The following is a 21,981-nucleotide window of genomic DNA, read 5'->3' on the forward strand; positions in this document are numbered from 1 at the left end:
TGGCCTTAAAGAAATTAAGTCATAATAAAAATTCTAACTTTGCACAGAAAGCATCCACACTGTTGATGATTTGTATGTGTCAAAGTGAATGGTTGGCCTTGTCACACGCAAAAGCCTAGTTAGGTTTGAGATGGAGAGCCCACTCGTTTACACGTGAAAGGACTGTGCCTTTAAACACGTCTTCCAGGGCGGGGATGTAGCTCAGTCGGTAGCGCGCTGGATTTGTCTCCAGTTGGCCGTTGTCAGCGTGAGTTCGTCCCCACGTTCGGCGAGAGATTTATTTCTCAGAGTCAACTTTGTGTGCAGACTCTCCTCGGTGTCCGAACACCCCCGTGTGTACACGCAAGCACAAGAACAAGTGCGCACGAAAAAGATCCTGTAATCCATGTCAGAGTTCGGTGGGTTATAGAAACACGAAAATACCCAGCATGCTTCCTCCGAAAGCGGCATATGGCTGCCTAAATGGCGGGGTAAAAACGGTCATACACGTAAAAGCCGTGGGAGTTTCAGCCCATGAACCAACAAACAAACAAACACGTCTTCCATTGTCTGCTTCCCACAATCACAAACGTCATCAGGAACGTCAACTAGCAGAATGGTGTCACGTGTGTGAATGCCTCGCATAGGACACTTACTCACTCTCGTTACTCTTTTTCAGATACGTTTGTTCGCATTCTGCTGATGCTGGTGACAGCTGTCATGGTGGGTTTTTGTCTCCCTCTCCGTCGGCCTCCTCCTGCGGTGCCCGCGCCTGTGCCTGTTGGCAATCCTGCCAATTGATGACATACGATACCGATACATGCACAGCCTCGCTGTGACCTGACGAGTAATGGTTTCCCGCTGACATGACGGAGTAATAACCACCGACACAAACTTTGTACGCGATCATTCTCTATCGGTTTCCTGGAGACGTGCAGGAGAAGGGACAGAATGTTTAGGTAACGCCATTATTCGCATGTTGACGTCTTCTCGAACTGACGTTAAACTTTGGAAGAGGGAGTTAAAAAGAGACGTGTTGTTTTATTTGATCGAAGTCGTTTGTGTTTGTGAGTCTTTGTGTTTTTCATACGTTGTGCTATCCACAGTAAACAATGCTATTCACATAGTAGATCATGTAATGCAGTTTTGAAATAATCATAATCCTCCTAGAGACGTGAAAGAGACCACCCATGTCATACCTAAACCGTATACTCATACTTGTGTATATCATGTGCATGAGTTTGTGTCAAACAAGAGTATGACAGGGGTTTAATTTTATTTTAATTTTCTACTGCTCATGATGACAAAGTTACCTAGACAAACGTCATTTTCGAAGCACTTGTGCGTTTGCTGTTTCCTCTGATGAGGTACATGTGGAGTAATCACGTATTGCATTTTAACACGCACCTGGCATACTATTTATAGTAACGTTATCTTAAAACACGTGTTTTAGCTTGAATTGCAATAAGAAGTTTAAGTGTTGCACCTGTCACAAAAGTATTTACGGTCGATTATGTGCCTCATCCTATCTGTGTTTTAAATGGTTTCAATGATGTGTGACTTAATGAAAATTATTCAAAATAGTATTTATTTTTTATTTTCTCTCTCCCTCTATATATATATATATATATATATATATATATATATATATATATATATATATATATATATTTCTCTCTCTCTCTCTCTCTCTCTCTCTCTCTCTCTCTCTCTCTTCTTATTCACAAGAAAAATGAGTTTGTTAAAGGGTGTTGATGCTTTGGCAGTACGAGGAAAGCGTGCCGCTTTTGAATGTGTAAAGTGTTTATCGAGATTGAGTGAAATGTCAAAGACCACCCTTTTTACATTTAGTCAAGTTATGACTAAATGTTTTAACATCGAGGGGGGGAATCGAGACGAGGGTCGTGGTGTATGTGCGTGTGTGTGTCTGTGTGTGTGTGTAGAGCGATTCAGACTAAACTACTGGACCGATCTTTATGAAATTTGACATGAGAGTTCCTGGGTATGAAGTCCCCATACGTTTTTTTCATTTTTTTGATAAATGTCTTTGATGACGTCATATCCGGCTTTTCGTGAAAGTTGAGGCGGCACTGTCACGCCCTCATTTATCAACCAAATTGGTTGAAATTTTGGTCAGGTAATGTTCGACGAAGCCCGGACTTCGGTATTGCATTTCAGCGTGGTGGCTTAAAAATTAATTAATGACTTTGGTCATTAAAAATCTGAAAATTGTAAAAAAAAATATGTTTTTTATAAAACGATCCAAATTTACGTTTATTTTATTCTCCATTATTTGCAGATTCCAAAAACATATAAATATGTTATATTCGGATTAAAAACAAGCTCTGAAAATTAAATATATAAAAATTATTATCAAAATTAAATTGTCGAAATCAATTTAAAAACACTTTCATCTTATTCCTTGTCGGTTCCTGATTCCAGAAACATATAGATATGATATGTTTGGATTAAAAACACACTCAGAAAGTTAAAACGAAGAGAGGTACAGAAAAGCGTGCTATCCTTCCCAGCGCAACTACTACCCCGTTCGTCTTGTCAATTTCACTGCCTATGCCGTGAGCGGTGGACTGACGATGCTACGAGTATACGGTCTTGCTGCGTTGCATTGCGTTCAGTTTCATTCTGTGAGTTCGACAGCTACTTGACTAAATGTTGTATTTTCGCCTTACGTGACTTGTTAAACTCTTTGATTCGCAAGTGCAGTCAGTACTGTTGTATGCCTCAGAGATGTGGGGTCTTCACAGGTTAGCCAGTATAGAAAAGGTACATACTTTTGTTTGTAAACGTTATTTAAATGTTTCATTAAAAGTAGCCAATGTATTTGTTTATGGAGAAACAGGTCGTTACCCCTTGTTTATTAACAGTTCTGTTAGATGTATTCGTTATTGGTTAAGCAGGGGCGGACGAGGGGGGGGTTTCTGGGGTTTCCGGAAACCCCCCCCCCAGCCAAAAAATAAAAATATTTTTGTGTGTTTTTTTGGGTTGAGTTTCAATTTTGTGGGTATTAATCAGTGACAAAATCTGCTGCCTGGAACTGGTAATGATCATCCTCAGAATGCACCAGCTTGCACCATTTTGCATCCTTTTTTTCAAAATTTTCCGGGGGGGCATGCCCCCGGACCCCCCTAGCAAGCTAGGCGCTTCGCGCCGTCGGCTCGGCGCTTCGCGCCTTCACACCCATATCTTCACAATATACTTTTGGAAACCCCCCCCATAAAATGAACTGATCCGCCCCTGTTAAGAGTTGTTCAGGTGAATAGTTCACGTGTACCAAAGCAAGCGTATTTAATGTTGTGTAGTATGGATGAAAAGGGTGCACGTGAGACCTGCTGGGTTTCACATGTGCGAAACCTTCTCTGTAAATTAGGATTTAGATATGCCTGTTTTTTTCAAGCGGAGAAGACTTTTGTTTCCTTATTGAAACAAAGATTGATTGATGTATATTTACAAGAGTGGTATAGATTACTATAGAAGAAAAATATATTTGCCATCATTATAGGACATATCAGTTTATGTTTGAGTCTGAAAGACACTTTGATTTTGTGAATATAAAATGTTTCCAAAACTGTGTGGTGAAACTGCGTCTAGGCTCGTTACCACTGAACGGTTCGTTGTTCAAAATCATGTTTCGTAAAGACTCGTCACAAATGTGTTGTTCTTGCAAGAAGAATGTTATTGAGAATGAAGAACATTTTGTTTGCATTTGTACGCTTTATCAGAACCTGAGACAAAAATAGTTAAATGTTGTCTGTAGTCACGACAATTATATTGGATTGTTAAAATGCAGATATGAAACCCTCTGTCGTAAACTAAGAGCATACCTGTTTTATGCACTGCAAATTAGAGAAGATTTTGTTGAAAATGTGATTGCGATGGATACATCGTTTCACTAACATGGTATTTGTAATATGTTCCATTATTCCAATGAATAATTTCATTCCAACTTTTTGAAACCTGTTTCTGTGAATTAGATATAGATACGTCTAAATTCACATGTATTTTCTAGCTGTAAGTTTTGCGAAAAGGTGTCACTGTATATATTACCCCCTTTCCAGGGGCCTATGGCCTATAAGGAAATAAATCATTCTCTGTCTCTCTGTCTCTCTGTCTCTGTCTCTGTCTCTGTCTCTGTCTCTGTCTCTGTCTCTCTCTCTCTCTCTCTCTCTCTCTCTCTCTCTCTCTCTCTCTCTCTCTCTCTCTCTCTGACCTACCATTACTTTGCGCTGACCGGTTTTGTTTTGTTTTTTACGTTTACGCCACCTTAAATGTTATGCACAACACATTGAGGGGAGAGGGAGGTAGACAATTTTCCTGCATTACATTACATTTTGTCATATTGTTTGTCAGTCATTTGTTGAAATAATGTGGTTGTGGTTATTTCGCTTTTCTTTTCTTCTTTAAACGCGTGTCCCTTATGAGTTTTATTCGGGACCGTTTGAGTAAATCATATCTGGCAACTGCTGGTTGTATAATGCAATAGTAGTGTATGCTTATCATGTCTGTAATGAATTAAATTCTTGTCACGTGTTAAGACTTTTTTTTCTTGTTTCAGTCTTTTTCCTTTTTGTTACATTTAGTCAAGTTTTGACTAAATGTTTTAACAAAGAGGGGGAATCGAGACGAGGGTCGTCGTGTATGTGTGTGTGTGTGTGTGTGTGTGTGTGTGTGTGTTTGTGGATTTACCGCAATATGCGGACCAAATAGGACCAAATGGGGTCGTCCGTCGCTATATCGCAACAATTTGCGGACATCGGCCAAAAAATGCGACTATTTGCGGACGTCCCCAAATAGGCGGTCTTTGGTCCGCAAATTGCTGCAATATAGTGACGGACGTCCACAAATTGCTGCACCCCACTAATCATTAATTTGCAAGTTGTCCTCATATTGCTGCGATATAGGTGTGGACAACGAGCCCTGTTTCACACAAATTTCAGATCCATTGTAATATCCATTTTCAGATCATACACAGATTTTACACATTTCTGCCGTGTGCTGACAAAACCGAGTAAGTCCATTTTTTTCAAAAATGATATTTTTTGTTCATCAAAGCTTAGAAATTAAGGCGCACCTTATGTGTAAATTGTGACTTTGTGAAATAAATAGATAAGGAGATATACAAAAGTAAGTCCACACCTTAAAAACTGTTTAAAGTACATCTGCCATGTGCTGACAAAACCGAGTAAGTCCATTTTTTCCCCAAAATGATATCTTTTTATTCATCAAAACTAAGAAATCAAGAAGCAGCCTGTGTGTAAATTTTGACTTTGTAAAATAACTAGATAAGGAGATATAGAAAAGTAAGTCCACAACTTCAAACATTTCTCAAAAATCATTACATGTCAATTTGCTGGTAAAACCAAGTAAGTCCATCCACCAATCGCAAGAACCTTTATGACGCTATAACCAATCAGAATGCAATGTTTTTGCCAGTATGACGTCAAAGTCAATACGAATATTCTTGCGGCATTTTACTTGTTAGTAGGGGTGCTAGATTTGGTGCAAGCATGGCTGCTAAAGAAGAAGTGTTGTCAAGATAAATGACAAAACAGTGAAAATAACGTTAACATTACGAATTTGCACAAGTTGGAGAGAGAGAGAGAGAGAGAGAGAGAGAGAGAGAGAGAGAGAGAGAGAGAGAGAGAGAGAGAGAGAGAGAGACTAAACAGGGAGAGAGAGACTAAACAGGGAGAGAGAGGCTAAACAGGGAGAGAGTGAGAGAGGGGAACGAAATCAGGGTCGAGGGGGGGGGGGGGTGAGGATGGAGGGAGAGAGAGAAACAAAGGGAAAGAGGAATTAGGGAGGGAGGAAGAGAGTAAGAGGGAGAGAGATAGCGAGAGAGGTAGGGAGGGATAGAAAGAGAGATGGAGGGAGGAGAAGAGAGATATAGGGAGGGATAGAGGGAGGGAGAGAGAGAGAGAGAGACAAGGATCGTCAGGATAAATATATAGATAGAGAAGAAAAATGTTTAAAATAAAACGTCATAAGGTGACGTCATTATGTCTCGCCTTATCGAAAGAGGTCATTTGTGTGTTCTAAACTTTAAATGACGTCATTTGTCAGTTCTAAACTTAAAATGACGTATTTTCTGTATGGGTCGTCTGACAAGAATTTTAAAACTATCTTTATAGGAAAATTGGGAACCCCTTGGACTTACTTGGTTTTGTCAAAACATTCATGCACACTTAAAAAGTTGGTTTTTTAGGTTGTGGACTTACTTGTTCATATCTGCTTATCTAAGCACTCTAAAAAGTAGAAATTAGCACACAAGATGCGCATTGATTTCTTCTTTTTGATGAACAAAAAATATCATTTTGAAAAAAAAAATGACTTACCAAAGCGGAAGGTAGTGGGTTCGAATCCCGGCCGCACCTGACGGGTAATTAAGGTGAAGATTTGTACTGATATCCCAGGTCAACTTACGTGCAGGCCTGCTGGTGCCTTATCACCCTTCGTGTGTACACGCAAGCACAAGACCAAGTGCGCACGGAAAAGATCGTGCAGTCCAAAGCAGAGTTTGGTGGGTTATAGAAACACGAAAATACCCAGCAAGCTTTCACCGAAAACGGCGTATGGCTGCCTAAATGGTTTTGTAAAAACGGTCATCCACGTACAAATCCACTCGTGCAAAAGCACACGTGTACGTGGGAGTTTCAGCCCACGAACGCAAAAGAAGAAGAAGAAGCAGAACTAAAACGCCTTCACAAAAATTGCGTCCTCGCTGTTAAAACCCGTCAATCGGGACAGTGAATATTTCCGTACCATGTCCACACGGCACCTGAATTGCTTAATATCAATTCAAACGTAACACATCTATAAATAGATTCAGGAAACATTGACACCTGCAATAAAATCACTTTCGTGCCTGTGCTAGCATTTTAATGTCCAGAAATATTTCTTAATAACAATTTCAAGAAACGATTTTTAAGACATCAAACCCGGGTAAATAGTGTTTGATTTGAATTTCAAATAATGTGATTTAAGGCTGTAACTATAGTAGTAACCGTACCACCCAAATTAAACTTACAACAACAAAACATTACCGGAACAAAAAAACATGCTGTGTAGCTTAAAAAATTGTACGTGAATAATATGTATTTTAGTAAGTCACCGCAATCTGATATGCTCATCATTCTCCAAGGCACTCAAACTAACACTCACGCACACAGTCATACACAAGAACCAGCTTTTATTCTTGACTGGACATAGTCCTTAGATCAAGACTGGTTTTAATCAGAACAAACACACAAACGCACACATTGTTACAGGTTCGCTTCGAAAGTATCTGTGAGAATCGTACCGAAATGAGCCAGAGCGTTGTTTAGAGATCAAATAAGCAAAGGGAAGTAAGCGCTCTAATGTGCACACGACATGTGTTATAGAGTAAGCGAGAGTTATACGGAACGTTTCTCCTGGCACCTGAGAGAATAACGCATTGAAATGAACAAGCGACTTTCATCCTCAAAAAAAAGCATTACTTTTTCTTCCAAATGTTTTGACAAAACCAAGTAAGTCCACTTGCTTAGATCTGTCACATTTTTTAGATCTGATATAATGGAAAAAAGTGACAAAACCAAGTAAGTCCACAAAATGCCCAACAAAACAAAAACCATCCATCAGATCATTATCAAACTCGGGTTGTAAACGTACATTAATGCTATTTATCTTATTATCTCTGTAGGTTGATCAAGATAATCGTCACTTTTGAGAAATGTAATAAAACAGAAAAAGTCGTTTATCTCAGAACTAGCTTCAGTGGACTTACTCGGTTTTGTCAGCACACGGCAGATTTGCAGAGCATCTCTGTATTTAGTGCCAACTGCTGCCAGCGATTGTATGTCGTTTTTAAACTGCTGTATAATATTAACCAGATATAGCACGTCAAAAACAAAAGCAGATTTGCGGAGGAAACTTTATGGCTGTTCGATTAGTGCATAGTTTGTAGTTGCTGTATTATTTTTACCTCCTCATAAAGTGTGTGATACGGGGTAAGGATGAAGTGACTCTTGATTGCATGCAAACACGCTACAAAAATCGTAAAAATGCATTGTTTTGTTCGAGGTTAAGATAGTCGTTGACGAATTGCATCCCTCTTTATGATCTACCAACGTGTTAGATAATCACATAAGTAAACAAGGTGTCGTTAACTGCAACGTGTGTGTACTACATGTACATACATGAACTAGATTGTTTTCTCTTTTTTGTGTATATTACCACCGTTATTCTCAAAAGAGCCAGTAAAGAACTTTGTTTGTTAGTTTGTTTCTCTGTTTGTTTATCTGTCTACGGATTAGACTTGTTTCCCTGGTACTCTGGGGTCAATGTGTGTGTGTATCCTTGTAAAATAAAGTTCAGTGCAGTTCAGTTCAGCTCGCGGCGAGAATTGCCTAAGAAACGCTAATTCCTCGCCACACTCGCCAAATCTAGCGTCTAAGAAACGGAAGACTGGCTGTACAAGAGCAGTACAAAACATTGAAAGGAGGAAGGCTCAACGACTGTGCTCTCTCTGCCTGCTTCTGTGGATTAGGTCAGCACATTTTTCGCGTGGAATTGCGTTAAGTTACCGTACACACGTAGGCAGTCTCCAAATAGCAGATCGTTATCATACACACACACACACACACACAACTACGCAAGAGGTGTCTTCTTATTCCTAGCCGAAGGAAAGCAAGTTAGAGTGCACACTGTTCAGTTCACTCCTTGCACGCATATGAAAGCAGCTGTGCGGGTTTGTTGCTCAGGTTTAAGGAGTTTAACATGCAGGTTTCATGTTGTGAGTAAGTGCCCTACATTCTAATCGACGGATGACTGATTTTGTGTAGTTCATTAAAGTATAATACTTGTGAAAGTCCCCCCCCCCCCCCCTCCTTACCATACCTCTTTCAACCGATACCCCCCATCCCTTCTCCCCGTCGCAACCCCCTCCCCCATCTTAAACTTGTTTGACGAGTTCGGGGTATACTGCATAGAACATTGCTCTAAGAAATAACATCCTGTTTATTTTACTAATTTGAATGGCGATGATAATGTAAGACCCCCCCCCCCCTCCCATGGATGACCTACTTTCCCGTCCTTGCCATTCGCTCAAGAAGCAGGTAAGGTGTTTCTATAACATAACAGACGACTCTGTGACATTGGTGTCTCGAAACAGGGTCGATGGAGGTTTCAGAAATGTTTACTTACTGCAAGTGGAGGAGAGGCCCCTAATATGGATGTCTTTAGCTTCACGCTGATAACTAGCTTGTAATCTTGCGAAGAAGTTTAATATAGTGTTTGGTAGTTTTACTCTTTTTAGCTAGCCTTTAGGCCTAATTGGAGCAAACTAGGTTTGATAGAAATTGATCCAAAAATGAATACAGAAACATTCACAACTGGTCCTTATCAAGCGCCCATGCTCATAATGTGGACCAGTAAAGAGGCTAATCGCTGTAAAAAGGCTCCTATACTTCAAAATAGCATGATACTTCTTCTTCAGCATTCCAGAAATTCTGGTGACGTGTGAGCTCGTTTGCCCATTTGGGTTCCCCATAGTCAGCTTCACTCCGCTTTCGTTGGGTATAGCGGCATGCGGGGTATTTTCGTGTTTCCATAACCCACCGAACTCCGACATGGATTACAGGATCTGTTCCGTGCGCACTTGGTCTTGTGCTTGCGTGTACACACGAAGGGGGTTAAGTCACTAGCAGGTCTGCACATAAGTTGACATGGGAGATCAGAAAAATCTTCACTCTTAACCCACCAGGCGGCAGCGCCCGGGATTCGAACTGACGACCGCCCGATTAGGAGGCCGACGTCTTACCACTGCGCCACTTCGCCCGAATGATACAACTTAGTGAGCAAGTCAGATTGATTAAAAAAAGGCTTCACATTTATCTGTTTCGGTTCGACGAGAACATTATTTGAAGCACAAGAGGACACTAAAGAAACATATCAAAATACAAAGAGAAAATAAAAGAAATGTCCGTCGGTCCGTCCGTCCGTCCGTCCGTCCGTCCGTCCTTCTGTGTGTGTGTGTGTGTGTGTGTGTCTGTGTGTGTGTCTGTGTGTGTGTGTGTGTGTGTCTGTGCCTCTCTCTCTCTCTTTCTCTCTCTCTCTTCCTCTCTGTCTGTCTGTCGGTATGTCTGTTTATCTCTCTCTCTCTCTCTCTCTCTCTCTCTCTCTCTCTCTCTCTCTCTCTCTCCCTCTCTCTCTCTTCCTCTCTGTACATACTTAGCAAGAGATTGCCGGCGAAGGTTACCCGAAGTTGTCACTCAGCGCTTTTTCAAGAGGCAATTGTTAAAGCAAGCTTTGTCATGAAAGACTGATGGAAAGGGCTTTCAAGTCCATGAGGAGAGAGCAGCAGACACAACAATTGCATTCGGACTTGTAAAGGATCCTACTTCATAGGTCACACATCATTATGTCCGGCTGAGTTGGCCACCGTCGTCAGCTGGATAGTTTATGTTATCTATATATATATACGACTTGTGTCTGTCTGTCTGTGTGTGCAGGGCCGGACCCAGGGGGGGGGGGGGGGGGTTCCAGGGGTTCCGGAACCCCACCCCTGGAAAAAGCATGTACCTTGCTTTGAGTGGGTTTTTTTTTTAAATAAATTTTGTGTGTGTCTCTAACAAATTTTATTCAATGTGAAATCCGATGAGAAAAAGGTACCCCCCCCCCCCCCCCCACCAAAACAATGCTGCTCTTAACCCTCAAAACAAGGCCCAGAATGCACCAGATTGCACAGATTTTAACCGTTTTTCAAAAAATTTTCGGGGGAGCATGCCCCCGGACCCCCTTAGTTCGCGCGCCTGCTTTGCCGTAATGGCTTGAGATTTACTGGCCGATGTGAATGCGTGATATATTGTGTAAAAAATTCCAGCTTACACGGCAGAAATTAATATGTAAATCGCCGTGAGCTCTTGTGAGAAGGGGCGATTAATAAATGTCCATTATTATTATTATTATTATTATTATTATTATTATTATTATTATTATTATTATTATTATTATTATAATTTAAGTTATTGAGACATCCCAGTGCACTAAGGGATTTATAGAGCAAATCGAGAAAATTCATTATTGAACGAAGCGCATAGCGCTGAGTTCAACACTTATTTTCGAGATTTGCTCTATAAATCCCTTAGTGCACTGGGATTGTTTCAATAACGATATTGTCAGTACCGCCATAGAAAAAAGAAGATTCCAAACGCACACTTTGCTACGCGCATTTGAATAGGCATAACTGTGTGGTCAGGTCGTGTACAGTAAGATCTACTTTTGTGTGGGCCGGTGTCTCAAGTGTGTCGTGCTTTCGTCACACGCATTTTAATTTCTGTTGGTAAATTCCAGTGTAGTGTTAAAGCTGAACAGTGATGATCTTTCAGAGAGACCTCATTTGAACTCTGAGAAAGGACTCTGCTCTTCATTATTTGCGATTCGAAACCTTCAGTCGAGCGTCGATGGATTGACTGTGCGGAGTGACTCCCCTTGAATTGACTACCCCACGAAGGACTCGACTGTTCGCACATTTTCAAAATGAATGTGGCATATATCTCGTGTTGTATCTTCACTCATCGGGGAGTCTGATACTAAATATGAACGGTAAGAATGCTCTGAACCCTACACGTATTATATCCCCATCGTTTTTTCGTTCACATTTGCCCAACATGTTAATTTGCTGAGCGGGGTTTATGTCGTCTGCTACTGCTAGGCTAGAACAATCGAACCACTGCAGTCTGCACTGTCACTGAGTCTGCACGAATAAGGCAGGCTGGTAATAAGTCTTATAATTATATGGTAAGAACGTTCTGATCGAACCCTACACGTTTTCGATTACGATTGTTCTTGCCTTGAAATAATAATTCGGAAACCATTCATTTACTGAACTGATGCAGTCGTATTTCAGTGTAGTCTGCTAGAGTCGAACGAATCAGTCTTCCAAATGCTGTGTACGTTATCGGAATAACACTTGTGTTTTCTGTTAGCCGCTGGGAATTGTATACTAACTCATCATTTGGAAATGTGGATGATAAGCTACATGCCACTAACACGGCATATTATGAGAAGAATCTATGCAAGTCGGCGAAAATGAGATGAAACACAGCGGCTTCTAGTTTTAGATCACTGGCACTGGCACAGGCACATGCAATCTGTCAGAAAAAAAACTACTTCTGCTTTAATTGAGAAGCAGGGAATTTATGGTCATTTGGTATTGTGGAGAATATAAGCTACATGTCATTAATTAATTTTGAGGATGAGAGTACAGTCTCGCTTTGGCAAAGGGCGTAAGAATACGCTCTGTGGAAAAGTTAGCGCACTCCAAGAGTGCGCTAACAGATTTAAGCGCATCGCCATTAGCCAATCAACTGGTTCACATCAGTCATGTGACACCAGTACTTACTGACAATTATTATTATTATTATTCATCTAGTTCTACATACGTGAGAGAGACACTCGTGAGATAATAATCGTTCAAATCACACGTGTGTATATCATGTAAATGAAGTCATATCAAGCAAGTCTGGCAGGCACCTGTTTCCCACTGCTTATGATGCCAGAGTCACCGAGACGAACGTCATTATAGAAAAAAAATTGCGCTCGCTAATTACCCTGGATGAATTTTTAGAACTAACATCTCACGCCACACTTTCAGAGTGACGTTTTTTTACTTTGACGTAATATATTGCACGAGGCTTTAGAAGAGATCGAGGTTCCAAAACAAGCGTCTTCAATATAGCTGCCTCGACTGCAGGAAATTTTCAGTAAAATACACGTAAGTACAGTGTGTAGGATAAACAGAATACTACATGGCTTGCTGTGTCGTACCAGATTTACACTATGAACAGCTCGCTTTCGCTCGCAGTTCAATATTTAAAAAAACAACTCGTGTAAATTTGGTACGACACAGCAAGCCATGTAGTATTCTGTATGTCTCTGTGTTCCCGTCAAACCAACTGAGCTACACCCGTTTGTTCTTTTAAACAAAGGTGGTTAATTTACATTCAGAATTCATTCTTATCATACTGACATAATACAGTTCACTTTTGTTTTAATTTGCCAAGTTCTACCTGTTACTCATTTTCGTAAATGTTATGTCATAATGATCGATAAGCGCAGCAGCACATTGTGTGTAAAAAATGTTAGTGTCTCGGATGTTTAGTTTTTTGTCCATTTGAACTTGTTTAAGTTATTAAAAATGAACGGCAGAACACAGCAACTGACGTAGATTTGGATCGTGGGTGGCACTCGAACTTCTCAGTAGTAGTATAGTAAGGGGGATCTCATGCCTTTTTGAGGACGCCATCTTGAGGACTCATTTTGAGGACGCATTCTTGAAACGTCTTGAAACATCTTACGTTTTGAGACCTGTGCCCGTATGCTTATGGGGGAAGTTCGCGAAAACTCCCGAAGTTTCGAAGAACTTGCCTCACTTTCGTATGCATGGGCAGGAAGAAGGGCTTACTTCGAAGCAAAGCGAGGAAGTAATTGATGGTAGTTTGCGACAACTTCCTACGTTTTGAGCGACATCGGAAGTACATCCTCAATTTCGCATGCATGGGACGGAAAAAGTGCTTACTTTTGAAGCAAGCGAGGAAGTACGTGAGGGTTATTGTACTACAGCGAAACCCAGGAGTAAACACGCTGCTTCCAAAGTTTCTCAGTGCAAAATAGCAGGGCTTTTCTTCGGTTTTTCATATAAAACTGATCTAACGCAAATAAAAGTCCAAAAGAGAGAAAATAGAAAAAAAAAGTCGTATCTCGTGCGTGCCGCATTTCGTGTAAATCATTTTCCCTGAATACAAACCTGAGTTGCCAGCTTTGACTTTTGTTCGTTCTGGGTCACTGGCCACCACTCTTAAAATGTCATCCCCGTTTATAGGAGGAGGTGTTTCTATGTAAATGGGCGTCTGTGTGTGCATGTGTGAATGTGTGTTTGTGTGAGAGTGTGTGTGTGTGTGTGTGTGTGTGTGTGTGTGTGTGTGTGTGTGTGTGTGTGTGTGTGTGTGTGTGCGTGCGTGCGTGCGTGTGTGCGTGTGTGGGTGTGCGTCTGTTCATTCATTCATTCGTTTGCAGTGCACGCGCGCACATGTGTGTGTGGGGGGGAAGGGTGTGTGTTTGTGTGTGTGTGTGTGTGTGTGCGTGCGTGTGAGTGTGTGTGAAAGTGTTTGTATGTATTTGTGCGAGTGCCTGTGTGTGCGGGTATAATTGTGCGTTTGTTTGTGTGCGCATGCGTGTGTGTGTGTGTGTGTGTGTGTGTGTGTTCAACGGTGTGTGTGTGTGTGCACCCCCTCACACACACACACACACACACACACACACACACTCACACATACTATTATGAGCTGATTATTTGCGCCTCGATATTTTATTTATTTTCTTACGTTTTATATTGTTTGTCAAGTTGTGATTCGCCACACCCGAGTTTCTTGAAATTGAGATAATAAAGTGTTCTATGTCTAACACACATGCACACACGCGCGTAGGATAAAAAAATCCAATCTTGACTTTCAACTTTACATAAACATACATCCTGTTCACAATTAACGAGGACAAACATAATTTACTAACACCTAAGTACAACAATTTATCTTTTGTAAAAATTTGGACACACATTTTCCCAATTAATATGAAAGTTACTAAACTTATCTTCTTTTCACTACACCTTATATCTTGATTCCCTAAAAAAAACTTGAGTTCTGCCTTTTTAAATTGACCAGTAGCCCAAAACTTTCGCTCTAACCAAACAGTTTTACTGATACACAATCATTAAAAAAAAAAAGAGTTTTACATAACCGACTTCGCTACCACATAAACAAAAAAAGTTGTATTCTCCCCAAAATTCTGGTCAACAAAATCATTATTACAGACAGTCATTCAATTTCAAGACAATCATCACAGCTTTGAACAGACCATTTCGTTCAACCAGTCAAAAACAACAACTATAGTAAAAGCTACAGCGCGATCAACGTTCGCCCATTTACGAACTCGCGATGAGATTTGTTTCTTCTGGTCACCAAGCCTACCGTTTACAAACGCATGCGCACTAATTGGGATTCCCCCAATTTCCTCGACCTTGACCTCAGGACTCTCGAAGCCACTACTTCGGCGTTCAAGTTAGCTCGTGCATACCGAGTAGCTGGCAACTTTGCTTCCGAAGTTCCCACTTTCAAAGTTAATTTCATCATTTATACGACGATATCGCATCTTAAAGGTCCTTACCCATCTAAAAGAAACCTCCAACGCATGCTACAATTGCATGACATTCTGGTTTTAAAGGCAGCTCATTTGGGAAATGAGCTCAGACACAATATTGAAGACGTGAAATGCGTCAATCGAGCAACTGTCGTAACTTGGCTACAATGAGACTGTCGGCTACCTTGCACCATAGACACGAACTGTGACATTCTTGTTTAATTTAGGGGAAAAGCTTCAAACAGCGGGGCTCAAAACCGTCAGTACGATCATTTACTGACCGAAAAAACGTGCTCGAGTCATTCGGCGAAGATGGTGAGCTTTCAAACTACCACGACTGAGTAACTGATAACACATCTTTGCATAATGCTTTTTTCTAGACGAGTAGCATAGTGCAGTGGTTACGGATTCGGAATTTCAATCCGACGCTCCAAATTCAAGTGCCGCTGGGAGCTATATATATTTTTACATTTAGTCAAGTTTTGACTAACTGAATGTTTTAACGTAGAGGGGGGAATCGAGACGAGGGTCGTGGTGTATGTGCGTGCGTGCGTGTGTGTGTCTGTGTGTCTCTCTGTGTGTGTGTGTGTGTGTAGAGCGATTCAGACTAAACTACTGGACCGATCTTTATGAAATTTGACATGAGAGTTCCTGGGTATGAAATCCCCGAACGTTTTTTTCATTTTTTTGATAAATGTCTTTGATGACGTCATATCCGGCTTTTCGTGAAAGTTGAGGCAGCACTGTCACGCCCTCATTTTTCAACCAAATTGGTTGAAATTTTGGTCAAGTAATCTTCGACGAAGCCCGGACTTCGGTATTGCATTTCAGCTTGGTGGCTTAAAAATTAATTAATGACTTTGGTCATTAAAAATCTGAAAATTGTAAAAAAAAAAAAAAATTTATAAAACGATCCAAATTTACGTTCATCTTATTTTCCATCATTTGCTGATTCCAAAAACAAGCTCTGAAAATTAAATATATAAAAATTATTATCAAAATTAAATTGTCGAAATCAATTTAAAAACACTTTCATCTTATTCCTTGTCGGTTCCTGATTCCAAAAACATAGATATGATATGTTTGGATTAAAAACACGCTCAGAAAGTTAAAACAAAGAGAGGTACAGAAAAGCGTGCTATCCTTCTTAGCGCAACTACTACCCCGCTCTTCTTGTCAATTTCACTGCCTTTGCCATGAGCGGTGGACTGACGATGCTACGAGTATAATATATACGGTCTTGCTGCGTTGCATTGCGTTCAGTTTCATTCTGTGAGTTCGACAACTACTTGACTAAATGTTGTATTTTCGCGACTTGTTTTTAATTAACCTTTTTTTAATAGACCTCAATTGCATTCAGACTGCAACAACCGGTTTTTGCCTCTGTGTTAATTTTTTTTAAACGCGTAAAGAAACTGTCCTATGCTTTAAAAAAAATCGAATCTTGACTTTTACATGTACATAACCATGCATCGCCATCGTAATCAAAAATTAACGAGGGAAAACAAATTAAAACACCGATGAACAGTATTGTCTTTTCTAAACTTCTTGACAGACATTTCCCCAATACTGAATAAGGAACAAGTCACTAAACTTAGTTATTTACGGTCTACTGCATAATGTTCTTCCTTTTAAACTTTTCCAGTAACCCAACGTTTCCCTATAACCAATCTATGTTTGTTCAACAAAGAGTTTTACCGATATAAAATTATTAAACACAAGTTCAACATACAGTAATTGTTGTACTTATTGTGAGAACGAAATTGATTATACTGATTTTTGTTTGTTTTGTTTTGTGCCCCAAAATTATGTTCACTTGGAAATGCGTTGAGGATAAAGTGATTTGTAAATATAATATGATTATTAAAAATTACCGTAAAGGAAGTTTTTTAGGCGTGTTCAAAATACATTTAGAAATATATACTGAAAGGCATAAATTCTGCAAATAGTGCATTGAACGATTTTGCTCTCAAACGAAAATCAAATTGAACCTGTAATTTGTAGTTGACATCTTGAGTGTCGGAGCAAATGTTTCACGCTGTCAGCGTGCGCTTTGCAGTATTGCTGATCCAGCCACAGCTCACTGTGCTAATAAAGACAATGGGCTGAACGGGAGACAATAACGTAAACAAGTCGCGTAAGGCGAAAATACAATATTTAGTCAAGTAGCTGTCGAACTCACAGAATAAAACTGAACGCAATGCAATTTTTCAGCAAGACCGTATACTCATAGCATCGTCAGTCCACCGTTCAGGCAGTGAAATTGACAAGAAGAGCGGTTTAGTAGTTGCGCTGAGAAGGATAGCACGCTTTTCTATACCTCTCTTCGTTTTAACTTTCTGAGCGTGTTTTTAATCCAAACATATCATATCTATATGTTTTTGGAATCAGGAACCGACAAGGAATAAGATGAAAGTGTTTTTAAATTGATTTGGAAAATTTAATTTTGATAATAACTTTTATATTTTTAATTTTCAGAGCTTGTTTTTAATTCAAATATAACATATTTATATGTTTTTGGAATCAGAAAATAATGGAGAATAAGATAAACGTAAATTTGGATCGTTTTATAATTTTTTATTTTTTTTTACAATTTTCAGATTTTTAATGACCAAAGTCATTAATTAATTTTTAAGCCATCACACTGAAATGCAATACCGAAGTCCGGGCTTCGTCGAAGACTACTTGACCAAAATTTCAACCAATTTGGTTGAAAAATGAGAGCGTGACAGTGCCGCCTCAACTTTCACGAAAAGCCGGATATGACGTCATCAAAGACATTTATCGAAAAAAGGAGAAAAACGTTCGGGGATATCAATCCCAGGAACTTTCATGTAAAATTTCATAAAGATCGGCCCAGTAGTTTGGTCTGAATCGCTCTACACGCACGCACGCACGCACGCACATACACACACACACACATACACCACGACCCTCGTTTCGATTCCCCCTCGATGTTAAAATATTTAGTCAAAACTTGACTAAATCTAAAAAGATAGTGTATGGCCCTATAAAATGCAACTGGCTGTTTGGCTGTATCAGATATCGCAATCATGCCACGACTTGATGAAGGAGAGAGACAGCAAGCGATTGGGATGCTTCGAGCTGGCCAAAGCATTGAACGTGATGAACACTGAACGTTTTCCGAAATCATTGCGCTTGGACTCAGTCACTTTTTTTGAAAAATTGTCATTTCATGATGTTCTATTCAAAATCAATAAAGCGAAGGTTTATAAACACTAAAATGGCCAATAAATAAAATATTCAAACATTGAAAACATTCACCACTGAGTTGATTTTTTGTGATTTTTAAAAGTTCAGTTTGCGGAATTTATGCCTCTCGGTATATATGTTAACGATATAGGTACATATAAAGTAGAAAAATTAATATAAAAAGCAGAAAAAAAGAAAAGAAAAAAATCAATGAAGAGGGATACTCCCCGCCAAAAAAATAAAAAATAAAATAAAATAAAGCCCCCCCCCCCCCCAAAAAAAAAAAAAGTTAAACATAATCATTTACTCTTCTCCTAACATTCAAGCCAACAAAGTCATTTGTCATAAACAGTCATTCGATTCCAAGACAATCATCACAGGTTTGAACCGACCCTTTCGTTTAACCATTCAAAAAAAACCAGCAATAACGCTGTTAGAGCTACAGCGCGCTCAACGTTCGCCTTTTTGAACTCGCGATGAGATTTGTTTCTTCTGGTGGCAAGCTTACCGTTAACAAACGCATGCGTACTAGGTAGGATTCCCCCAATTTTCGCGACCTTGACGGAGTGGTGACTTTGAGAGTTCCCACTTCCGAAAGAGGCCTCTACTTCCAGTGTTGCTGACTTCCTCCTCATGCATACGGGCCCTGGTCTTGAAACGTCTTACATCTTCGTCTTCGTTCACATCTTTGTCTTAACACCATCTTGAAACGTCTTACGTCTTGAGACCATGTCTTAGAACATCTTGAAACGTCTTACGTTCAAATCTTCGTCTTGACGCCATCTTGAAACGTCTTACGTCTCCATCTTTGTTTAAATCTTCGTCTTGAAACGTCTTACGTCTTGAGTTTTGCTTAAATCTTCGTCTTGACACCAGCTTGAAACGTCTTACGTCACCATCTTCGTCTTTTAACATCTTACGGTCTAATCTTTGTCTTGACGCCATCTTGAAACGTCTTACGTTTCCATCTCTGTCTTGACGCCATCTTGAAACGTCTTACGTCTTTATCTTTGTACAGATTGCGCAATCTTTGCCTCTAGCTCTCATGTTCTTTGTCTTTAAAATTATTTATTTCGTTGTCGAGGGTATACAATAAGGAACCTAAGAAAGTGTATGTCGACTTACAGCAATGGATCCACGATGGAAACATCCTTTTACCTGTGTCTTGACGCCGTCTTGAAACGTCTTACGTTTCCGTCTTGATCCATCCCTTAACCTGTGTCTTACGTCTCCATCTTCGTATACCATTTTGTCTTTGTCATTATCAATGTACACAGTTTTGTCTTTCCACTGACCACACCATACACTCAGAGGATAGCTGGTGGTGGTGGTGGTGGGAGGGTGCGGGATCGATTGCATCAGACGATCAGTACACAAGGTGTTCTACATATGACAGGTCGGTATAAACTGGTCATCAAACCATGATGCAAGATTTATTGTTGAATAAGAAGTTCCAACTGATTGTTCATACACCAACAACTTTAGTGGCACAAGCTGATGACAGATTTAAAACTCTAAGCCAAGGAGATAATGAATGAGGTGGGGGACAGCAAAACAAAATAAACAACACATGGAAAGAGTGGAAGGTTGCTGGGGTCGATTGCATCAGGCTATACGGGTACATAGGGTATCAAACTTATGACAGTTCGGGGTGCAAGCTGTAATTATCAAATACGCACAGAGAGCAAACGTTCAGAGAGAGAGAGAGAGAGAGAGAGAGAGAGAGAGAGAGAGAGAGAGAGAGAGAGAGAGAGAGAGAGAGAGAGAGAGAGAGATGACAGTGGATTATTACTTCACAGGCCATTGGCCCCTGGAAAGGGGTAATATACTTATGCAGTAACAACTTTACCTAAAGCTTGCAGCGTGGAAAAACACCATAATATGGTGTAATGAATAAGACCGGTACATAGCTGCATTCTGCTCCTGTTATAGCACACGGCGGGTACAACGTGTCCCCAATGTGCAGCAGAGCGGAACGACACAAGGGTCCGGGTCATCATGGCCTGTCATCATGGCCTGCCTTTTATGACAGCCAGTGTTGTGTGGACTTGTTTTCTCTGAGCCTCAGTGTACTTGTCATGCATCATGGATTACCTTTTTGCCCACCAGTGTTGTGCAGACTTGTTTTCTCTGAGCGTCAGCCTACCTGTCCTACCCCTGTTGTTATTCAACCCCCCCCCCCACACCCATCCCCCCCACACACACATACATACACACACTGTCACACACCTTGGATTATCTCTTTTATAAACAGAGAGATTGCGAGAGACAGAGATAGACAGACAGACAGAGACAGTCAGTCAGCGAGACATTGAGACAGACAGTGAAACAGAAAGGGGGGGGGGGGAGAGATCGAGAGAGACAAAGACAGAGACGGTTGGGTAGTTGTTGTTTAACGTCCTTTTAGCCATTCTGGCGATACCGGACTGGGACAGAGGCAGACAGACAGACATATAGAGGTAGACAAATAGAAACATAAAGAGAGAGAGACCCAGTTTTTGTTCTGCGTAAATGTTTCAGTTTTCAAAACACATACATAATTGCATTTCTGCCGAGTAAGGTCCTCGGCTGAGTTCATCGCGATCTGGATGTGTAGTTACATGAGACGAACAAGAGTCCGGGTAAGCTTGCTCCTTTCAAAAAGGCCAGCCTGTTTTCACGGCCTGTGTTTGCTTCGAACGTCAGCGTACTCGTGATTATAGCAAGTCGTGACTCAATTAACCGGGTTACTGAAATGTGAAAGACAGCAGCTTTTGTCCGACGTAAACTTACACACAAATACATATTTGTATCTGTATTTGTGCTAACCCAAGTACGCTCAACCCCCAACCACCACGATCCCACGATGACTTCTTCGCGACCCGTATGTGCAGTAGAGTGAGACGTCTCGAGGATCCGGGTACACGTATCGCGTGACCGTGATGAGTCCTTTATCTTCACGCCAGAAAAATAGATACATCGTGTTTTGTTGGCGTAACACAAAATATACGGTTCGCATTAGCTCGCGAGAAAAACTTGAGATGGGTGGCTCTATATTTGTTGCTCAGAGAGGCGCTAAACAGCCTGCTCTTAACACGATGTAGATGAAGAATGTTCAGCATATATTTTTCTTTGTACCCACGATACTATATTTGCTTAAATGCGATTTTAACAGTTGCTTCAGCATCATCAACTCTCCCAGATTCTTACTTTTTGTGGAATATTGGTACGTTTGACCTTTGCACGCTTCCCACGTATGCACATGCTGTAATGTCATGAGTTAGCTACCATGTATTTGGGATAAAGTAAGCCGTTTTCTTGTGTATTAAACTATTCAGGTTTTATGACGTTGTGTGGTATGATACCCACACATGAGGAGGATACGTAGAGGCTACACGCCGAGTCTCAGTAAATATTAAAGATAATGGTCGAAGTTAGCGGATCATGAAAAATGCGAGGTTCAGACATGGGTTTTCAGAGTTTGTGATGAGGATGACACACCAACTTGAGTTGTTGCCAGTAGTCGGGTAGCTGAAATCTGTAGCTTGCCAAAAAAAATGGGACGCTAAACGTTGAGGGTTACAAGCATCCACCTGGTCTCAATGGAGAGTCTGGACG

General features: G+C 40.5%; 1 protein-coding gene across 2 annotated transcripts in view; it reads left to right on the forward strand.

Moving 5' to 3' along the window:
* The window catches only part of LOC138949095 (uncharacterized), a 10,707-nt gene extending 6,176 nt beyond the window's left edge, over positions 1-4,531 (forward strand). For both annotated transcript variants that reach the window (XM_070320833.1, XM_070320835.1), the window contains one exon: positions 659-4,531. In XM_070320833.1, coding sequence (XP_070176934.1) covers positions 659-780 — 122 coding nt within the window. In that variant the 3' untranslated portion in view covers positions 781-4,531. The remainder of the gene's footprint in view (positions 1-658) is intronic.
* Positions 4,532-21,981: the final 17,450 nt, after the last annotated feature.

The sequence above is a fragment of the Littorina saxatilis genome, linkage group LG15 (assembly GCF_037325665.1).
Source record: "Littorina saxatilis isolate snail1 linkage group LG15, US_GU_Lsax_2.0, whole genome shotgun sequence".
NCBI lineage: Eukaryota > Metazoa > Mollusca > Gastropoda > Littorinimorpha > Littorinidae > Littorina > Littorina saxatilis.